The sequence below is a fragment of the Cherax quadricarinatus genome, chromosome 76, assembly GCF_038502225.1.
Source record: "Cherax quadricarinatus isolate ZL_2023a chromosome 76, ASM3850222v1, whole genome shotgun sequence".
In the NCBI taxonomy this organism is placed as follows: domain Eukaryota; kingdom Metazoa; phylum Arthropoda; class Malacostraca; order Decapoda; family Parastacidae; genus Cherax; species Cherax quadricarinatus.
This window is the reverse complement of record NC_091367.1, coordinates 2706358-2728904: the sequence shown is the minus strand read 5'-3', so window position 1 is coordinate 2728904 and position 22547 is coordinate 2706358. Positions and strand designations below refer to the sequence as shown.

At 42.2% G+C, this 22547-nt stretch overlaps 1 protein-coding gene across 5 annotated transcripts in view; it reads right to left on the bottom strand.

The window, feature by feature from the left end:
* sbm (L-type amino acid transporter sobremesa) overlaps positions 1-22547 on the bottom strand; it is a 266983-nt gene that overhangs the window by 153939 nt on the left and 90497 nt on the right. The window contains exon 1 of one of the 5 annotated variants that reach the window (XM_070101139.1): positions 4489-4645. The exons of the other annotated variants lie outside the window; for them this stretch is intronic. Coding sequence (XP_069957240.1) covers positions 4489-4519 — 31 coding nt within the window. The 5' untranslated portion in view covers positions 4520-4645. Of the gene's footprint in view, positions 1-4488; positions 4646-22547 lie in introns of those variants that run through there. 5 annotated transcript variants of the gene reach the window in all.

Genomic DNA, 22547 nt, shown 5'->3' with positions numbered 1-22547 from the left:
TAGCCTCGAGTGCCCACCACGCGGGATAATTTCTTTACCAGTGACCGTCTATATAATTACTACTTTTCTCGACCTACTGACTCTACGCATAGCAACCCATCTTCACACTGAATACCAGTATATTTGCGGTAAGATGTTTGTTGACCAATATAGTCTGCATAAACTGCAGATGACAAGTATGACACCGAAGTAAACAATATCGTGAGGATCGTCTTCACAAAGTAGTCCAGCTTCCTGCCTAGAGGGCGCCTCGATCCTTTCAGTCATAATATTAGTATGTTAAGCTACCTGACGGATCACATTATATCCAGAAGAATGACAAACACCTGGTGTAGTACTCTGTGTATGTATTCTGTCTGAAACCTTCATTTAGGCTGTTGAACGTGGTTGTGTTGCTGATCACAGGCATGCAGATAAATTAAACAGGTACAGTAAGCGACTATTAGTACCACTTTATACCAATAGGAACAGAGACCCCTTGGCCTCCGGGTAAAGTGTTACATATTCTCTCAAACAATTGAGTTCCAGGTTCATCAATATTACTAGAGATACGGCTCCTACCATCCTGTTCTGGAGTCTGTGCGTGGTGATCCAAAGGAGCAACGCCCGCTGTAACCTGGGCTCCCGTCCAGACTCCGAGGAGCTGAACAGAATCCATAACTTAAGATACATACTTATTTAGTATATAACTGCGTTTTGTAATTGTCAACCCCGATGTGCCAATTAAAGTGACAAATCACTGCAAAAAAAAAAAAAATCATGTAATCCACAACTCACAAACCTGAGATAAATTGTTAAATAAAGTTTCGGTCCGTTTTGGACCATTATGAAGTCATGACGTCATCTGTCGTGACTTCAAAATGGTCCAAGACGGACTAAAAAATCGTTTAAAAATTTACATTATCTCCAATTTATAATTAAATGCGAAACTGTTTTAATCACAGCACGACCATTAGTCTTTAATCCCTTAAGTTCTTAACTTGATTTTGTGTTACAATGTTGCAATCTAAGAGCGGGAGACGACGTACGTCCGTATGGTGGAGCGTCTAGATATACTTCGTCAGTCTCAGGTCATTAGGTATACGACCATACACAGGTTTAATAAGTTTACGTGTGAATGAGTCCTGGAGGCCAAAAATCGGTAAAACAAGTCAATACCATTGAAGAGGGGCACTGACCTGTGAATCAACCCCTGTAAACATAACTAGGCAAGTACACAACCATTTACAGGGATTTCGTGTAAAGTCTTTTACAACTGAATTTAAAACAAGCAGAAGCGTTCGGACTCCATAAAAATGCAGGTAATTCCTTTACTCCACCAGACAAGAATACTTAAACCCCTAATATAAGGATTCAATAACGTCTCAGCGTATATACGCTGAAAGATGTAGATGTCTTAGTGTATACATCCTGTTACGTCACTTGAAACCCACTAAATCACACGGGAATCACTGCTAGTGGAGAAATTATGCGCCCTTATCAACAAGTGCTATAGTCGTGATCTGGATGACCGTTGGGGTTGGCGCCTCTCATTAGCCCGTACAAATATCGTCCATATAATATATATTCGCATCATTAAATTTTCACATCACTCGTTCTCTTCTGCACCATCTTACTGATGCATAATACTCTTTACTGACACGTACTCTTTATTGATACCTTCTCTTTATTGATACCTTCTCTTTATTGATACCTGCTCTTTATTGATACCTGCTCTTTATTGATCCCTGCTCTTTACTGATACCTGCTCTTTATTGATACCTTCTCTTTATTGATACCTGCTCTTTATTGATCCCTGCTCTGTATTGATACCTGCTCTTTATTGATACCCGCTCTTTATTAACACCCGCTCTTTATTTACACTTGCTCTTTATTGATACCTACTCTTTGACACCTGCTCTTTAATGATACCTTCTCTTTATTGACATCTTTTTATTGAAACCTACTCGTTATTGATACCTACTCGTTATTGGCACCCTTTATTAACACCCAATTTAACATCTATTTATTGACACCTACACTTTACTGATACCCACTCTTTATCGGCACCTACTCTTTATTGACACCCACTCTTTAACACCTCTTTACCGAAGCCTACTTCTTATTGACACCTATTCTTCATTGACACTTACTCTACTGATACCTACTCTTCGTCAAAGCCTACTCTTTATTGACACTGGTTACACCTACTCTTTATGTCTACTTGTTTACTTCTATTTACGTTCACTATTTGCTTACTATTTGTTTACTTACGTCAATCTTTATTTACATCTACACTATTTCCTCTACAAACGATTTTGTCAATCTATTAAATTTTTTTTTATATCCATAGCGGAGGGTTAAACCCATAGGGGTCACACAGTTCCTTGGGAATGGTAATTATTACATTCATGCGTAAGCGATAAAAGCGTAGGGGGTTACAAAGTTTCTCGGGAATGGGAGACCAACTCCAATTCCTTGGACCAAGAGCCCTTCACCAGCATCAAGGCCCCCAGAAGTTAAAACTCTGTGACAATAATAGTAGTAGTAGTAATACACTACTACCCTTATCAATAACACTATCACCATCACCAAGATTATCACCAACACCATCCTTATGACTAACACTACCATTATCACCATTTTCATTCTCAATATCACGATCACTAGCTGATCGTGATATTGATCGTATATGACAGGCGAAATGCAGATGTACGAAATGGGCAGAGAACCTTCAATGTACTTATAAGGTCACTCAAGCACCTTGATTACTGGGGACGTTCAAAGTTCCTTGACTTGTAGTCCTTGGAACGCAGAAGAGAAAGATACATCATAATTTACACCTGGAAAATCGTAAGATAAGATAAGATAAGATTTCGTTCGGATTTTTAACCCCGGAGGGTTAGCCACCCAGGATAACCCAAGAAAGTCAGTGCGTCATCGAGGACTGTCTAACTTATTTCCATTGGGGTCCTTAATCTTGTACCCCAGGATGCGACCCACACCAGTCGACTAACACCCAGGTACCTATTTGCTGCTAGGTGAACAGGACAACAGGTGTAAGGAAACGTGTCGAAATGTTTCCACCCGCCGGGAATCGAACCCGGGCCCTCCGTGTGTGAAGCGGGAGCTTTAGCCACCAGGCCACCGGGCCTAAATCTGCACACATAAATCACTCCCTAAGAAAGCAAAAGGCTCGGCAGACGGTGCAATATACCCCAATGAGAGCAGGGGCGCCACGAGTACCCTGAGACAACACAGCCTCCTATCATACATAACGGAGGATTAAAAATAGACCCCCTGACTGTCTTCAAGAGGGAACCGGTTAGGTTTCTTAAGTCAGTTCCTGGCCAGCCGGGCTGTGGTTCGGACGCTGGACTTCGTGCGGACAGCAGTAACAGCCTGGTTAATCTGGCCCTGATCCACCGGGAGGCCTGGTCATGGACCGAACCGCTGACCCCTGGAACACACTCCTGGTAGACTGCAATTATTACTAATATTTCCATTATCACAACACAATCGTTATCCTCAACACTTACCTTTATCACGAACATTTCCATTAATATCAATATCACCACACCACCGCTTTCACCATTATTATCCTCACCACCATAAACAAAAAGCTATCTCCAACATCACTCAATGGCAGCCATTTGACAGTTCTGCTCGCTGTGCTCACACCAATATACCACCACACATGGCATCACCATCACACCACATACCATCGGCACACTACTACATGGCATCAACACATCATAAATGCATGGCATTACCAACACACCACCGCACATGGCGTCACCAACACATCAACATGGCATCAACAAACCACCACATGGCATCACCAATACATCAACTCGGTATCAATAACACACCACCACACATGGTATCACCATCACATCAACACGGCATCATTAACACCACCACATGACATCACCAATACATCAACTCGGCATCAATAACACACCAGCACACATGGTATCACCATCACATCAACACGGCATCATTAACACCACCACATGGCATCACCAATACATCAACACGGCATCAATAACACACCACCACACATGGCATCACATCAACACCACCACACATGGTATCACCATCACATCAACACATCATTAACACCACCACACATGACATCACCATCACAACAGAGAAAACCAACACAAACATCAACACGGCATCACCAGGCGTACAGAAGCGTTCTTAATTAAATTATTATTATTATAATCAAAAAAGAAGCGCTAAGCCACAAGGACTATACAGCGTTCTTAATTAAAGCCTTCCCCTCCAACCTTCCTCCATTAAAAATTACGTAGAGGTCAATATAGCTGACGTGTCAGTTATATTTACCTCTACATAATACATTTCCCTTCTTTTCGTTGGGCAGGAGTGTAAACATACAATATTTTACCTTTTGACCCTCATACTGTTGAACAAGGCGTGGTTGGACATCGCTGTCACTGAGGCATCGCATAAGGATATATAGAAAATAAACGTAGGCCTTACCTTGCACTGTGAAGCCATTTTTATATTGCATTTCTTTAGCAGGTCTATCATGAAATAGGTGCTCACTTAAGGAGCCCGTTGGCCACTGCTCGCGAGGATGCGAGCCCTGCTTTATACTGGTGCTGCTCCTGCCGCCCCACTACTGGCTGAGGCTCGTGAGCTCTCAGCTCGACCGCCGACTTTACACCGCGCGCACATTACCACCCACCTCTTCATTCTCTCCCTCTACTCCCTTTCTCCTCTCACTTTGCCATCAACGTGTATTAGCACACTTCTTTCTCTTTTATGTGGTGCGTGTTTATCAGGTGATCTAACTCACGCGATCACTTTACAATTAAACATTGCATACAGTATGCTGTCCGGCTACCCTAACCTGTATACAGTCTCCATTGTACGAGAGCAACTATGCACGTCTTCCTCTTTATAAGGTGCATGTCTCTCACATGTTCTCGCTACCACATTGTATCATAATTAAATATTACTATATTGTGATTGCCCACATCTCTATGACATTTTACAGCCTTTGGCAAGAGCTATTTCCCTAACTCCCTCAACGCTCTGAAAATCACACAACTATACCCACTTGGAATAAGAAAAGGAGGACTTTTTTCGAATTCTAAACCCGGAGGATTGGCAGCTCAGAATAATCCAAGAAAGTCAATGTGGCTTATTTCCATTGTGATCCTTTAACCCTCTTTCCATACGTTGCCACCCACAACAACCAGCCGACACTCAGGTACCTATTTACTGGTAGGTGAATAGGAGCAACACACCTCCCAACAATTCTCAACCAAAGGTGAATTTGTGCAAATATTATGCTTGGGGCATCTGTAAGCATGGAATAACAGGGGAAAAAATGGGACATGCAACTTTGACCATCCCAAAAAATGTAGCGACCTCCTGTCTAAAGGAGTGTGTCGTTCTTCTTCCTGTACTTTCTTTCACCCAAAAATGTGCCACTCCTCGGTCCTCCAGAAGCAGTGTTACAACATCGAGTGCCCTGCATACCATCTAAAAGGGACCAGGAGGCACAGACCCCACAAGACAAACAATAGTAGCTACGACAACCCAACTCCAGGTGATTTTTTAGTGGCAGGAAACGAAAAAAGAAAATGGAAGGAAATAACAAAAATAGTCCACCACCTTGGAGCCTTGTTGGACTGGAGGCGCAGCCAGTGGCCACCCATGGCCCTCCAGAATTACAGCTACTGATGCCAATAACAAAATCCCCCCAACAAACACAGAATACAACCTCGTTCATATTTGCTAATATACAGGGCCTTAAGCCATCCACCAACAACAAAATACCTTTTATCAGTGGACTTCTAGTGGAGTCTAATGCAATGTTTGCAGCCTTCACAGAGACTCACACAAAAGATCACTTTGACAGTGAAATATGGATAAGTGGTTACAACCTTTTTAGATGCGACAGAAAAAACAGGCAACAAGGGGGGGTTGGCCTGTATGTCAAAGAGTCCCTTATCTGCACGGAGTTGCTGAACACCACAAATGAGGTAGTTGAAGTTCTATCAATAAAGATCGAGAACCAAAACCTAGTCATTGTGGTTGTATACAAGCCACCAGATGCAACCTCACAACAGTTCAAGGAACAGCTACTGAAAATCGATTACTGTTTGGAAAACCTTCCAGCTCCATCCCCAAACATCTTACTGCTTGGTGATTTCAACCTAAGGCATACAAAATGGAAGAATGTAGCAAATAATGTTATAGCTGAAACAATCCCCGGAGGTAGCGCAGATGAAAGGTCACACACACATGAGCTACTAAGTCTCTGCGAAAAACACACCTTAAGCCAGCAGATAGTGGAGCCAACAAGACTAGAAAACACACTTGACCTTATCTTCACAAATAATGAGGACCTGATAAGAGACATAAGAATATCAAAAACAACTAATTCCGATCACAATCTAATCGAAGTCCAGACGTACATGCATAGGGGTCCTGAACAGCAGAATGCATGTACCTGTGAAGGTGTCTTCACAAAATACAATTTCAACAACAAGAACATCAACTGGGACCAGGTAAACCATGTCCTAAACGAAACATGTTGGGAAGATGTCTTAAATGACATGGATCCAAACCATTGCCTTGAAAGGATCAACTTCCTGGTAGCCGAAGCATGTTCTAGGCATATTCCCCTAAGAAAGAAGAAGAGCAGGAGTAAACTGGAGAGAAAAAGACGCTCCCTCTACAGAAGACGACGAAGAGTCACTGAGCTCCTCAGGAGTGCTAGAATATCTGATACACGAAAGGAGGCGCTGACCAGGGAAGTGGAAACTATCGAACTTAAGCTAAATGACTCTTACAGGAACCAGGAGAGGCAGGAGGAGCTTAAAGCTATTAGTGAAATTGAAAGAAATTCAAAATATTTCTTTTCATATGCCAAAAACAAGGCAAATACCACATCTAGTATCGGGCCCTTACTCAGACAGGATGGGACTTACACAGATGACAACAAGGAAATGAGTGAAATATTGAAATCTCAGTACGACTCTGTGTTTAGTGAACCACTAATCGGTCTGAGGATCGACGACCCAAATGATTTCTTCATGAAGGAGCCTCAAAACTCCATAAATGTATGCCAGATTTCCGACATTACCCTAACTCCGATAGATTTCGAAAAAGCCATTGACAACATGCCTATGCACTCAGCCCCGGGCCCAGACTCGTGGAACTCTGTTTTCATTAAGAACTGCAAGAAACCCCTCTCGCGTGCCCTAAGTACACTATGGAGGAGGAGCTTGGACATGGGTGAAATTCCACAGTCACTTAAAACAACGGATATAGCCCCACTCCATAAAGGTGGCAGCAAAGCATTAGCTAAGAACTATAGACCAATAGCTCTGACGTCCCACATCATAAAAATCTTTGAAAGAGTGCTAAGAAGCAGGATTGCAAATCACCTGGATTCCCAAAATCTGCACAATCCAGGGCAACATGGGTTCAGGGCAGGTCGCTCCTGCCTCTCACAACTACTGGATCACTATGACATGGCCTTGGATGCACTGGAAGAAAATCAGAATGCAGATGTAATATACACAGACTTTGCAAAAGCATTTGACAAATGCGATCATGGCGTAATAGCCCATAAAATACGTGCTAAAGGAATAACTGGGAAAGTGGGGAGATGGATCTTCAACTTCCTAACAAATCGAACACAAAGAGTAGTGGTCAACAGAGTTAAATCGGAGGCTGCCATAGTGAAGAGCTCTGTTCCACAAGGCACAGTACTCGCCCCCATCTTATTCCTTATCCTCATATCAGACATAAACAGAGATATACACCACAGCACCGTATCATCCTTTGCGGATGATACTAGGATCTGCATGAGGCTGTCATCTGCTGAGGACGCGGTTAACCTCCAAGAAGATATAAACAAAGTTTTCCAGTGGGCAACGGTAAACAATATGATGTTCAATGAGGACAAATTCCAACTACTCCGTTATGGAAAACTGGAGGAGATAATAACTAGAACAGAGTATACTACTGACTCCGGCCATACAATAGAGCGGAAAAATAATGTAAGGGACCTGGGAGTAGTAATGTCTGAGGATCTCACTTTTAAGGATCACAACAGTGCCACGATCGCACGTGCAAAGAAAATGATAGGATGGATAATGAGAACTTTCAAAACGAGAGATGCCAAGCCCATGATGATCCTTTTCAAATCACTTGTTCTCTCTAGGCTGGAATACTGCTGTACATTAACATCTCCATTCAAAGCAGGTGAAATCGCAGATCTAGAGAGTGTACAGAGATCCTTTACTGCACGTATAAGTTCTGTCAAGCACCTTAACTACTGGGAACGCTTGGAAGCACTTGACTTGTACTCGTTGGAACGCAGGAGGGAGAGATATATCATAATCTACACTTGGAAAATCTTGGAAGGAATGGTCCCAAATCTGCACACAGAAATCACTCCCTACGAAAGTAAAAGACTGGGCAGGCGATGCAAAATGCCGCCAATAAAAAGTAGGGGCGCCATTGGTACACTAAGAGAAAACACCATAAGTGTCCGGGGCCCAAAACTGTTCAACAGCCTCCCATCAAGCATTAGGGGAATTGCTAATAAACCCCGGGCTGCCTTCAAGAGAGAGCTGGACAGATACCTAAAGTCAGTGCCGGATCAGCCGGGCTGTGGCTCGTACGTTGGACTGCGTGCGGCCAGCAGTAACAGCCTAGTTGATCAGGCCCTGATCCATCGGGAGGCCTGGTCATGGACCGGGCCGCGGGGGCGTTGATCCCCGGAATAACCTCCAGGTAACCTCCAGGTGTAAGAAAACATGCCGGGACTCTCCGCCCGCACAAGGATCGAACACGGGTCCTTTGAGTGTAAGTGGAAGGCACTACCACTGAGGCACGAACTACCCAACTTTGCCCATCACACACGATAGTTATTCGCACACTGGTATAGCTAAATTTTTTTTTAGTTCGACTTCAGGCTTTCCAGCAGGTCTAGACTTTCTAACACCTGGCACCACCATCACACAAGATTGCGCATTATGGAAGCAAAAGGCCCATTATGACTTCCCTCAGATATTTAAGAGCGGGTATTAATCACTTCATGTCAGAGGTGGAGGGTAGGAGCCTAGGCATGAACGCAGTGCTTATGTAATGGCTCATAAGTTTACCATTTTTGTAAATAAAATAATAATAATACGCATATAACCCACACACAGGAGAGAGAAACTCATGACGACGTTTCGGTACGACTTAGATCATTTACAAGACACACTAACAGATGATGATGAGGGAGCCAGTTATAAACAGGCGAGGACAGGGACGAGACAAAGAGAGGAAGAAAGTGGAAAAGTAGTGCTTGAAGTAATGCTGGCAATAGAAGTAGTAGAATAAGTAGTAGTGTAGTAGTAAGTAGGGGGTGTAGTGGTAGTGACACAAGAGACAGAAAGGGGAGTGATAATATAATCATAATAATAATAATAATATGTAATGATATGAAATCTTATATATAGACATACATACATTTCTAGTGGAGTGTTACAAATATGCTGTCAGTGTGTAAACCAGCTATGTACACACTACTATCACCTTGAAACGCCTACCTTGATCTAAGAGTTGAATTGCAAGATATGAAGAACGAGGTACAGTCACTCAAGGAGGAGAATGAGACACTAAAAAAAAGATCTGTAGCATTTTGCCAAGAAGAGTGTGTAGTGGATAGATGTCCAGGGGAAATGTTAAAGTTTGCTGTAGGGAGAAATAGTGCAAGGGATGGCAACAAAGTCCAGTATGGGTAAATTGGAAGGATTACTACAAGGCATAGCACCAGGTGGAAACATATGGGCGCGTTTCCTTAAGACACCTGCTGTCCCTGTTCACCTAGCAGTAAATAGGCACCTGGGTTTTTACCGACTGGTGTGGGTCGCATCCTGGGGACAAAATTTACCTAATATGCTTGAAATGCTCTGCATAACAAGGGGTTTCTATATAGAAAGTCATTGATGTCTGCTAGGTCTGTATAAAATATTTCATGTACTTGTAGAAATAAAGACTATTATTATTATTATTATGATTATTATTATTATTATAACTGAGTCAAGCACGGGTAAGTTTGGAGAGGTACTGCGAGGCAGAGAAACAAGAGTCCAGCCTCCAGCACGGGGGTAAGCTGGCACACGATTGGTGACCCCGTGGCCCGGTTGACAACGCTCTCACTTCACACGCGGAGGGCCCAGGTTCGATTTTTTTTTTTTACACAGGGTTTGACAAAGTTAAGGATCCCTAGCTTTATTGACAGGTTATTTACAGGTTAAGGATTCCTAACTTTATTGGCAAGCTAAGAGCTGTTACCTACATCAGCTCATTTGAAAGCATTTTTATTGTTATGAGACATACAAGTAGGGAACAGGATGAAGTAGGAGCCATCTGTGGGCCAGCATTTTCATTTGATCAACTGACTTTATCTCGTTGACATCATTATGCTGTACGGATATGTTCCATACTCGAGTCATCCTGGGTATGTATGATCTCAGATGGAGTGATGTTCTGGAGAAGGGTACAGCCAGAGTGAAGTTGCTGCTTTCTGCCCGTCTTGTGGCATAAAAGCTTGTTTCACGCTGTCCTCGAAGTGGATCCCGGCGGAGTGGACGCGTTCCTTACACCTGTTGTCCTGCTCACCCAGGGGCAAACAGGTACCTGGGTGTTGGTCGACTGGTGTGGGTCGCATCCTGGGGAACAAGATTGAGGATTCCAATGGAAATAAGACAGACAGTACTCGATGACGCACTGCCTTTCTTGAGCTATCCTGGGTGGGTAACCCTCCCGGGTTAAAAATCCGAACGAAATTTTATTTTATCTTATGATGCTGTAGTAAAACCGTTTGAGATTAGTTTTAAGGACGATTTTTAATTTTAGTAAAATTAAGCACATTAGTAGTAATTAACTGCTTTTCAAAACAGTTAATCATCTAGATGGAATAACCTTCAAAATCAGGAACCTCTGAGAAATAATATTAACATCACTGAGAAGTCTAGAAAAGAGGCCAAATATCACATGAGAGGGACATTTGACATGCAAACACCCTCACTCTCTCTCTCTCTCTCTCTCTCACACAATATTTCTGCACATGGACACTCAGTTTGAGCTTTTCATCATGGACCAAAATATTTTTACATGGAGAGCATGATTGCTCCTCTATTTTTTTCATTTATCAGGAGAAAGATATCTTGACGCAGGTCATAATCTTCTTGACAATACGATAATTTGGATCACTGATGGAACGTAGACACTTGGTCACAGTGATAGATCTATGGTGGGGGGGCCCTGCTGAGAAGCGCTAAAAGAGAGAATTGTAACAGCAATAACGGTTTCTGTGCAACACAGTGCTTTTCTCCAGATATACATCTCTTGTTGTATACACCTTGAAACACGTACTTGAGTTAACAGTTTCTCGAGCCATTATGCACAAGCCAAGACAGTAGAATCAAGGAATAAAAATAATTGCCAGGGTGTTGCCACGCTTGTCTGCAATAATGATAGTCCTGCATTTTAATCTGTTGAATATTTGCGTTTTCCACCCAACGTGCACTCTTCTTTATTCCTAAATAGCACACTGTTTCTTGTAAATAATGTTTTACTCAGAAATTAATTGCACATTTATAATAAACTTAATACATACAGCTAAGAGATTAGATTAGTTAGTACATGTACATGACACCAGTAAATCATTATATCTTAAACACAGTACAAACAGACATTCAAATAATATATAAATCGCAAGAAGCAGCCATCACTCAGAGCAATCAACTGTAAGATCATCCTTCCAAGTCATTAGTCTCAAATTAGCCAAGTAAGTGAATCTGTTGAAAGGTCTACTAAACGCTAAATTATTAATTACCTTTCCACAGTGATTATACAAGACTAAAACGAAAGAACTGAAACCACAGGAAGACAATTACAGTTAGACCTGTAGTCCAGTGCATCCCCTAAACCACAGAAAAGACCAGGATTACCCGTAATCAAGGCAATATGGGAGAGATGTGATAGTCTTAATTGATGGAGAAACGTCTCAGTGCTAATTCTGGTGGAACGATAATTCTACGGGTTTAGCGCTTCCCCTTGATTATAATAATAATAATGGTGGAAAGATCGGGACCAAACACCCACGTCCTGTTAAATAATTTATAAACTGTTGCTTGTCCGAAGGGCTCACGACTTCCATGCAGCAGGATTCCATAAGATACTTTCCTTAAATAATAAATGTGATATAATACACAGCTTATAATGGAAACAATCTTAAATTTTTTTCCGAAGGATCTTACTCTATGCTAGACAGCTGATCTCAGTGTATCCTGAGTAACTCATGCAGCACGAGTATGAATGATCATCAGAATGAAAGATGCTCGAGCCATTAAAACCGTACAAGTTTGTTTACTAACAACCCAGAGACATCTCCGCAATCTCAAATTAGTGGCAATCTTTTTTTTTTTTCTTATAATCTGGCTGCCGTCCTGCTCTGGTGGTCTTGTGACAGCCTTTAATATAGTTTCTGAGCTATTAAAAGAGAGAGAGAGAGAGAGAGAGAGAGAATGGTATAAATATGACTGTTGCTGCTGATTTTTATAAATATGTGTACTGGAGGATGAATTATTTAGGCTTCAAAAGAAAAAAAACTAAATTCATGAGAACTGCAAGAGGCAGCGGCGCGTGATACTGGGAAGTCACCTAACCCAGACTACCCCAGGCCACTTCCACCACCACCACCACCATACAACACGTCCACCACCTCCACCACCCCTACCACCACCACTACAACACAACACTTCCACTACCACCATCACATAACACTTCCACTACCACAAAACACTTCCACCACCATTTCTAGCTCCTCCTCCATTACCACTACCCCCTCTACAGTTCCATTAACAAACACTATTACTGTCCCATTCCAACAAGCACATTTTTCTTCCACTACCCCCGCTTACATCCACCATCACCGTCTCATGCCCCACCAACACCACTCCCACAACCCTTCCAACTTCATCCCCCAACCTCTCCTGTTGCTTTCCTCCCCCTCCAACATCACTCCCATCACAAGCACCCTCCTCACACGTGATCACAGCATTGTCCAAATCTTACACTTAAGCTGATTATACGTCCTCCTTATTTGCGCTCCCGGACTTTCAGCTCTATCAAACAAGTCTCCTTGACCATTACGCTCGTTCTTTCAACACAATAATACGCGAACAACTCCACCTCAACGTCACAGACCTGAGACAGGTTAGTCAAACCATCATTCCATCATACAGGAAGGCCCTGAGAGGATGGGGTGAGTTAATACTGTTGAAACACTCTTGACCCAGGAAATTAAAGCTACCCTCAACTTCTCTGGATCAGATCTAATTACCTCTTATTACTTAGGCACTACATGGCCTCTATGGGTTTCGCGTTTTCCATAAATATCATACTACTGCTCATTCAAGGGACTATGAAAGATGATTTAATCTTACAACTGAAACAAATATATAGCTAAACAATACCCGCATAACCCGCACAAGAGAAACCGAAAAGTCGTCACAAATTTCAGTCTCCTACTTGCGGGTTATGTGTGTATAACTTCCATGTGCAGTACAAAGAAAAAAATATTTTGATTTTGAGTTTTTGTAAATACCTCCCGGCTTCGGTTAGGCTACAAATACCTCAGTCTGGGGGTTTGTAACACCAGCTGAAGTAGACTTAACCAAATATAAACTCTGCCAGTAGAATTACTCCCGCATGACGTGGTATTGTGTTCAAGAATGCGGAAACAGCCATCAGTTTTGAAATATAACTCTTGTAAATATTCAATAAATTTCCAAATATTTATCAAAGGTGACAAAAAAAATATTTATGAAAAACCCTAACTTAGGTAACTGTAAATAGTATATAAACCTTGGTAATACCGACAAATTGGTATAGAAAGACAGGTGAGAAAATACCAGGACATTTATTAAAAACGTTTTGGTCCTGGGATCTTGATCACTTCTCAGTCCCAGTTTTTTAATAATTTTGTCGAAATATCCATTTTAGTACATTTTTCTTATTTTTTTTAGTATTTCACCCATTTAAAAAAAATCATGTTAAGTACACAATAAAATCAAATAGCTATAGTAGCACTGAAATTGAAAAATAATGGATTTGTAATCAAAATATTTTAAATTTTATGTCCTATTGTATGGTCACTAGCCTTTCTAAATCAACTGTAAATAACCCATCACCACCACAGTGCTTCACCACGAGGGACATTTTTGGTGGTGGTGGTGGTGGTGGTTTATTCGTCAGTAATAAGGACAGGTGACTCCTGACACTGGCATTTGTCAAATAAGGAATCTTAGTACCTAACACCGTCCCAAGATACAAAAGTGCATCAATGCTGTTTACTGCTGTACAAGCATTTGTACCTGTGCGTGTACATGCGCGTGTTAACTGCAGGCATGTGTACGTGCACGTGTACATGTAAGCGTGTGTACGTGCGTTTGCACATGCAAATGTATGTTCGTATCGTGTGTACGTGTTTGCACATTTCTGGTTGGCTTACGTGACTGCGTGAGTGCATGGGAGTGTCTCTCTTCATTGTTCAGTAATCTTTAATTCTCTGAAGAAACCGTGTGTGTGTGTGTGTGTGTGTGTGTGTGTGTGTGTGTGTGTGTGTGTGTGTGTGTGTGTGTGTGTGTGTGTGTGTATGTGTGTGTGTGTGTGTGTGTGTGTGTGTGTGTGTGTGTGTGTGTGTGTGTATGTGTGTGTGTGTGTATGTGTGTGTGTGTGTGTGTGTGTGTGTGTGTGTGTGTGTGTGTGTGTGTGTGTGTGTGTGTGTGTGTGTGTGTGTGTGTGTGTGTGTGTGTGTGTGTGTGTGTGTGTGTGTGTGTGTGTGTGTGTGTGTGTGTGTGTGTGTGTGTGTGTGTGTGTGTGTGTGTGTGTGTGTGTGTGTGTATGTGTGTGTGTGTGTGTATGTGTACTCACCTAGTTGTACTCACCTAGTTGATGTTGTGGGGGTCGAGTCCGAGCTCCTGGCCCCGCCTCTTCACTGATCGCTACTAGGTCACTCTCCCTGAGCCGTGAGCTTTATCATACCTCTGCTTAAAGCTATGTATGGATCCTGCCTCCACTACATCGCTTCCCAAACTATTCCACTTACTGACTACTCTGTGGCTGAAGAAATACTTCCTAACATCCCTGTGATTCATCTGTGTCTTCAGCTTCCAACTGTGTCCCCTTGTGTGTGTGTGTGTGTGTGTGTGTGTGTATGTGTGTATGTGTGTGTGTGTGTGTGTGTGTGTGTGTGTGTGTGTGTGTGTGTGTGTGTGTGTGTGTGTGTGTGTGTGTGTGTGTGTGTGTGTACTCACCTAGTTGTACTCACCTAGTTGAGGTTGCGGGGGTCGAGTCCGAGCTCCTGGCCCCGCCTCTTCACTGATCGCTACTAGGTCACTCTCCCTGAGCGTGTGTGTGTATGTGTATGTGTGTGTGTGTGTGTGTGTGTGTGTGTGTGTGTGTGTGTGTGTGTGTGTGTGTGTGTGTGTGTGTGTGTGTGTGTGTGTACTTACCTGTTTGTGGTTGCAGGGCTCGAATCACAGCTCCTGGCCCCGCCTCTTTGCTGTGTGTGTGTATATGTGCATTTTTTAATTATTACTAGGAATATAGAAACTAAATGTGAAGTCGATTTCTCTAAGAATTATACAATAAAGTAAGCCACTAAAATATTAACTGAAGTGGCTGTAACGAGAATATTTCCTAACGTCCATTACTGATTGACTTCTTCGTACACATGATGTGGTACAAGGGACTGTAACTCAGTAAGACATTTTCCACTTGTTCACTTTCCTCATTTTCGGGAAAGACAGACAAGGAAAAAATGAAAAATGACTTGAAGCCGGAAGTCACAGCTGCTCAGTGCTAATCGGTAGCGAATTATTATAAATAAATACGACTTTTTTAAGTTTCATGGTCAGTAGAAAGCTCATAATTAATATATAGAGTAACTAAGTTTTAGGACGATGTTAAGAACTTTTATGGTCGTCGTCGGGAACGCAGGAAGAAAATACTAAAAATTCCACAGGGAAAACCCACAAAACATCGCTCCTAGAGGGTTTACCTAATACTACCAACAAAAATACCGAATTTCGAGAAAAAAGGATGAAGTTAAAGCCACATCTTACTTAACAGAGCTTCTAATGTGGGACACTGGCGTCGTGCGGTCCCCAGTACAAGTGCCAAATGCAACCCGTGACGGGGCATACTTGTTTTTTGTTTGTATTTTACGTACCCAGGTACAGTGTACAGCTACTATTTTATGACTCACACACAATGGGAACAAAAGCCAATTACGTTTTCCTCTCATGGTGCATTACACAGGATGGTTTCCATGTTATAAATAGCTTGGTGTCTGTATTCCACCACTGATATGGTAGCAACATATAACAGGACAAGTATAAGGTTTTGTAAAGATCGCCCATCAAAACGAAAAAAATGCAAGTCACATGAATAGGCGTGTCTACAGCTAAGTGTCTGTGTGTGTGTGTCTATGTATTTTGCATAAGTGAGAGTACGCGTGCATGCTCGTGCATGTGTAGGAGTGCATATGCATGAGTATATCGCTGATTATACATATGTATAAGCATCCAGCATGGGCATATATATGAACCAGTGTTCTTGCCAGGAACCCAAAGATTACAGACGGCGTTCTCACTTACGAGACGCACCAAATCCACTGTCCAGAACAGTGTTTGAACAGCACATGCTGCAACAAAGCAGAACTGATTCTTCTTCGAGAGTCAGAGACGGGTCATCACAAGATTACAACCCGTGCCAGGACCCCTGTCCTGGCGATCATTATACGTACATATCCATCAACACATTTCAGCCCTGATCATTTATCTTGTCTTACAGGAACTCGTTAATGGTTAATAGCTTACCTGTGACCCTGGCTTATCATCAGTTTGTAGGCTACTGTATGTCATTTTTTTCAGTCTTGGAATATACAGTTGCCCCAACTTTATCTTTCCTGCCTTATCTCCGTCATCGTGGCCCGGTGGCCTGGTGGCTAAAGCTCCCGCTTCACACACGGAGGGCCCGGGTTCGATTCCCGGCGGGTGGAAACATTTCGACACGTTTCCTTACACCTGTTGTCCTGTTCACCTAGCAGCAAATAGGTACCTGGGTGTTAGTCGACTGGTGTGGGTCGCATCCTGGGGGACAAGATTAAGGACCCCAATGGAAATAAGTTAGACAGTCCTCGATGACGCACTGACTTTCTTGGGTTATCCTGGGTGGCTAACCCTCCGGGGTTAAAAATCCCAACGAAATCTTAATCTTAAATCTCTTAATCTTATCATTGTCATAAGAGTGTATTGTGTTTGCGAGACAGCCTCCTGTCTTTGATGTGATGCTATACCTCTGAGGACTGCCCTGTTATCTCTGTTACTTCACTATTTTCCATATATATATTTTTAATTGCTTTGAGAATACACTTGTCTTTGACACTAATCTGTACTTTAGGACATCTCATTTTTGCCCCTTCTTGAATATTAATACGGTATTATGTTGCCATCTTCAACTCTTCGATCCTCAATATGCCACTATTAGTGTGTACTCACTAATCATACAAAGCTCCCGACTTTGAAAAGAGCAGAGGTAAAATAAACAAGGAGGTATTGTAGAAATACAGAGACTGCTCACTCGTGAGCAATCTCCACTTGTCTCTGAAAGAGAATCACTGGTCCAGTTTATTGCTCATGTTGAAGTCTGCCAGGATCAAAATCTTGGCACTGATTCTGTTCGCTCTCTTAACAATGCCCTTCAAGAGAGGGGGCCTTGACCCCGATGAAGAGCTCTTGATAAAAAAAATTGAAGCTACCCTCCTTTTCCTTGAATCGAATTCGATTGCCTCCCATTCTCCATTATTATTATTGTAATCAAAAAGTAGCGCTAAGCCACAAGGGCTATGCAGCGCTGCCTCCCATTCTCCAAGGCTGTACATAGAGTGCGCATTACGCCCACACCATTATTTATGTTGAAGATGTTTTCTAGTTTATTAAGGCTGGAATCACTAGACCTTAGCCACAGTGACACCAGTACCTTCACTCTTCCACCATTGATGAGTCCTTCTATGAACTATTGAATGGATCATCATACATATAACCAATCCCGTATTAAGACGCTCTTTCATGTTGAGAAAAAAACAACAACAGTAAGTTGAGTATAAGGAATGGCTGAAAAGGGGGGAGGATATAATGAAGGGAATGATAAATGATAATAGTGGTGGATCTGAAGATAATGGAAGGAGTGGATGTGTTGGGAGGGAAGGCGTAGTGTGGCTGGTCTTTCCTTCATCAGGAAACAACGTCCTGACACAGGTCTGTGATACTATGACTCGTTCACTGGCTCCCAGGAGGAATCGCTGGGGTTCAGTACTCACCTAATTGTGGTTGCAGGGGTCGAGACTCAGCTCCTGGCCCCGCCTCTTCACTGGTCGCTACTAGGTCCTCTCTCTCCCTGCTCCATGAGCTTTATCATGCCTCGTCTTAAAACTATGTATGATTCCTGCCTCCACTACATCACTTGCCAGACTGTTCCATTTCCTGATAACTCTATGACTAAAGAAATACTTCCTAACATCCCTTTGACTCATCTGAGTCTTCAACTTCCAACTGTGACCCCTTGTTTCTGTGTCCCCTGTCTGGAACATCCTGTCTCTGTCCACTTTATCTATTCCTCGCAGTATTTTGTATGTCGTTATCATGTCTCCCCCTAACCCTCCTGTCCAGTGTCGTCAGGCCGATTTCCCTTAACCTTTCTTCGTAGGACATTCCCCTTAGCTCTGGAACTAACCTTGTTGCAAACTCTTGCACTCTCTCTAATTTCTTGACGTGCTTGACCAGGTGTGGGTTCAGTGATAACGGGCCTATGAAAGGGGCATGGATTATTGCTATCCAGCAATAAGGGTGGCAAGTCCCGGCAAATGGTAGTGTCTACTGTCTTGGTCTACAGCCATAGCCTACTGGCAACGATGGATCTGTGTGTTTACGTTGCGGTGTACAACGACGGTGAAATTCTTCTCAAATCACCAGCAAGAAACTAAGTTCAAGTAAAGCCACTCCCAGATTTGGGTGGTGGGTGTAAGCACCGGGAAAAGTTCTAGGTCTGACCTCCACCTCTGTCCTGCAGACGATAGTCCAAGACAAAAAATAATCCGGAGTGTTGGAAATCTAGAAGGGTTTTACAGGCGTGTTAACTCGCACGCAGAGTGAGAGGAAGAGAAGAGGAGAGTAGGGGATGGGTGAGGTGAGGAAAGCAGAGGAGGGATGAGACAGGAGAGCAGGGAGAAGAGGTGACAACAAGAGCACGGTGTAGACAAAGTGCAGCAGCCAACCGTGTAGCAACACTGAAGGTGACCGCTGCCAAATATTTCTGAAGAATGTAAGTCAATTATAAAGAAACAGGAATAACGTAAAAAAAATAATAGCAAAATTCACTGATGACACAAAATTATGAGAAAAACGAAAACGCCCGATTTGTGACCAATTATTTAGGTATACAGAGGGATGTAGACAAGTTAGCGTAGGGAAGCCATTACTTTAACGCAGAATAGTGTATGGTAATGGTTTCTGAATATACTAATGATAATCACGTATATAGAAAACCCCTGCCAAGCACTGAAAAAAAAGAGCTTCGAGAGGTCATTAACAGAGCTTCAGTGCACAAGCAACGTCTAGCTACGAGTGCCAAAGAAAACAGTCTTAAGTTTCATATTAAGAAATGTTAAGTATAAGTCACCAGAAGCGTTACTTACAATATACAATACACTGAACACACTTAATCTGCAATATATTGGTATAATTCTGCTCTCCCAAATAAGAGGAAATAATGTATAAAACAGTAATTTACTTTCTGATACTGTCAGAGCACAGACTTGCAAGAAACTTGAATAAATATTTTGATAATACAGATTGTAACTAATACAGTATGAAAGGAAGGTCACTTAACAATATATATATATATATATATATATATATATATATATATATATATATATATATATATATATATATATATATATATATATATATATATATATATATATATATATATATATATATATATATATATATATATATATATATATATATATATATATATATATATATATATATATATATATACAATAAATTGGTGTTGATTATATTGAAGGAGAGGAAGAGGAGAGGGTGTCTAGCCTCTCCCTGATACCTCTCTGTCATTATTATACTACGGAAATATACTCCTTTTTGTATAGTACAGTATATCACAATTCCATACAAGGGATGCTAGCACACTGTGATTGCAGTAGCTGTGATGGCAAAAGTAAAGTTAATAATGGAGAATATTTTCTTTACTCATTTAGCAAGATTAGATACATCAGCAGTATGCTACTACTATATTCTACGTGATAATTACGTAGTGGGAACAAAGGTTAGCTAGGTGATGAAATCTTTCAGCCTAAGTTGAGGGAATTCAGTAGGACCAGAATTCCATTTCACCTAAGGAGTTAGTAGTTTCCATGTGTTCTGGTTCAGCAAAGCTTGTTAGTGGAGAGTAGAGGTTCAGGGGAGTGGGAGTGGAGCCTTCTAAGTGGCAGGTAACCTCAACACACACACACACACACACACATCAGGAGCTGTGAACCGACCCCTGCAGCCACATATAGTTGAGTACACACACGAGCGCGCGCGCACACGGCAAACTTCAGAAACAGAAGAGTACAACATTAAGTTAAGTTTACTACACGGTCAAGGTGTGTCTGGCCAAAGTCTCAACAAGAAACAATTTTGGCTGCGGGTCGAGAAGTGATCACTAGCCATCCACCCCCACCACATTGATGCTGCTGTTGCTGCCAACACCAACACCGACAGGGAGGAAGGCAGGGGAAGAGAGACAGGAAGGGAAGGGATAGTGGCTGATAGGGAGTAGGCGGGTGGTAGGCAGGCAAAGGGAGGGGGGATGAAGAGAAAGGGGTAGAAAAGGAAGAAGGGAGGGAGGATGAGGAACGAAGGAGATTCAAATTCAAAGTCAAATTTTTATTTCTTTGCAGAGTTTACAATGTGTAATTACAATACTGATTTGCTAAGTGCAAAGAAAGTCACTATCATGCCGAGGCATTTCAGGCAAAGGCGAGATGGCCACCTTAACTAACATTCAAGTAAATCTCACCTCTCCTCACCTGACTGAACGTCTCCTCTCATTTGATCTTGGAACGTTTGTTAAGAGAAAGAACTACGGCTTATGTTATTCTGTGACAAAAATCAGTGTTCATTACCTTGATCTTAATATTCAAAATAGCTTAACTTACTTTCATGGCATTACAGGTGAAGAAAATATATCTTAGCATTGAAACATAAACACATATGCAGTTTAATGTGATCCTTTATTGACAACGTTTCGCCCACACAGTGGGCTATTTCAAGTCACAGACAGATCTACCTGGGGTGGAAGGTACGGGAGTATTTATAGTCGGGTTCAGAATGTTGAGGTCAGGTGGAGAATGCTGCATCTGATGATATACCGGGCGGGGTTATAGAGTCTTGGGTAGCTTGGAAGGGGTATTGGACAAGTTGTGAGTAGACCTTCTGCAGTGTTCTATGTTCTTATGTGGGATAGCGATGAAGAAGTTTCTTGGCGAGTGGTTCAGCTATGTTATAGAAGCTGTTGTTCTGGTTGAAATTGTTGGTTATAGAGATAAGCGATGATTCCAGGATTCTTCGGTATTGAGTGTTGTCTTCTGTGGCGATAAGTCTTGAGTTTCTGTAGTTAATTAAATGGCTGTGTGAATTGCGATGTTGCACACAGCCATTCCTTGTATCGTCAGTCCTGCTTGCGTACTGGTGTTCTGAAATACGTGTTTGGAGGTCTCTTGATGTTTCGCCCACGTACAATTTGTTGCAGTCATTACAAGGGATTATGTATACCCCTGCAGAGGATGGAAGCTTGTCCTGTCTACTACTGGTGATGTCCTTGATGGTCGTGGTTGTGGAGGTAGATACTTGGAATGATGTATTGGAAAAGATGTTGGAAACATGTTTGGCAATGGAGTTGGTGGGGAGGACTATGTATCTCTTCTCGGCAGTGTCTTCTTTGGGTGTGTTGAAAATGTTTAATGCCCGCCGTCTGCAGTCTCTGATGAAGTGACGAGGATAGTGGAGTTTAGAAAATACTTGTTCAATTATAGTGCATTCTTCCTCAAGGAACTCATTGCTGCAGATTCTGAGTGCGCGCAGGAAGAAGCCTATAATTACACCACGTTTAGTTTTGGTGTCGTGGTGAGAGTAGAAGTGGAGAAGATCGTTTTGGTTGGTTTGTTTTCGATAGACTTTAAAACGAAGTTCATGGTCAGTTTTGCAGAGAAGAACATCAAGGAAAGGGAGAGTGTTGTCGACTTCTTCTTCAAGTGTGAACTGGATTGAGGGCTCGACCTGGTTGAGCTTGTCTTGGAGAGCTTGAACGTTGAAGCGCCTGGGAGTTATGAGGAGAATGTCGTCAACATAACGGAGCCAGGTGACAGTCGAAGGAAT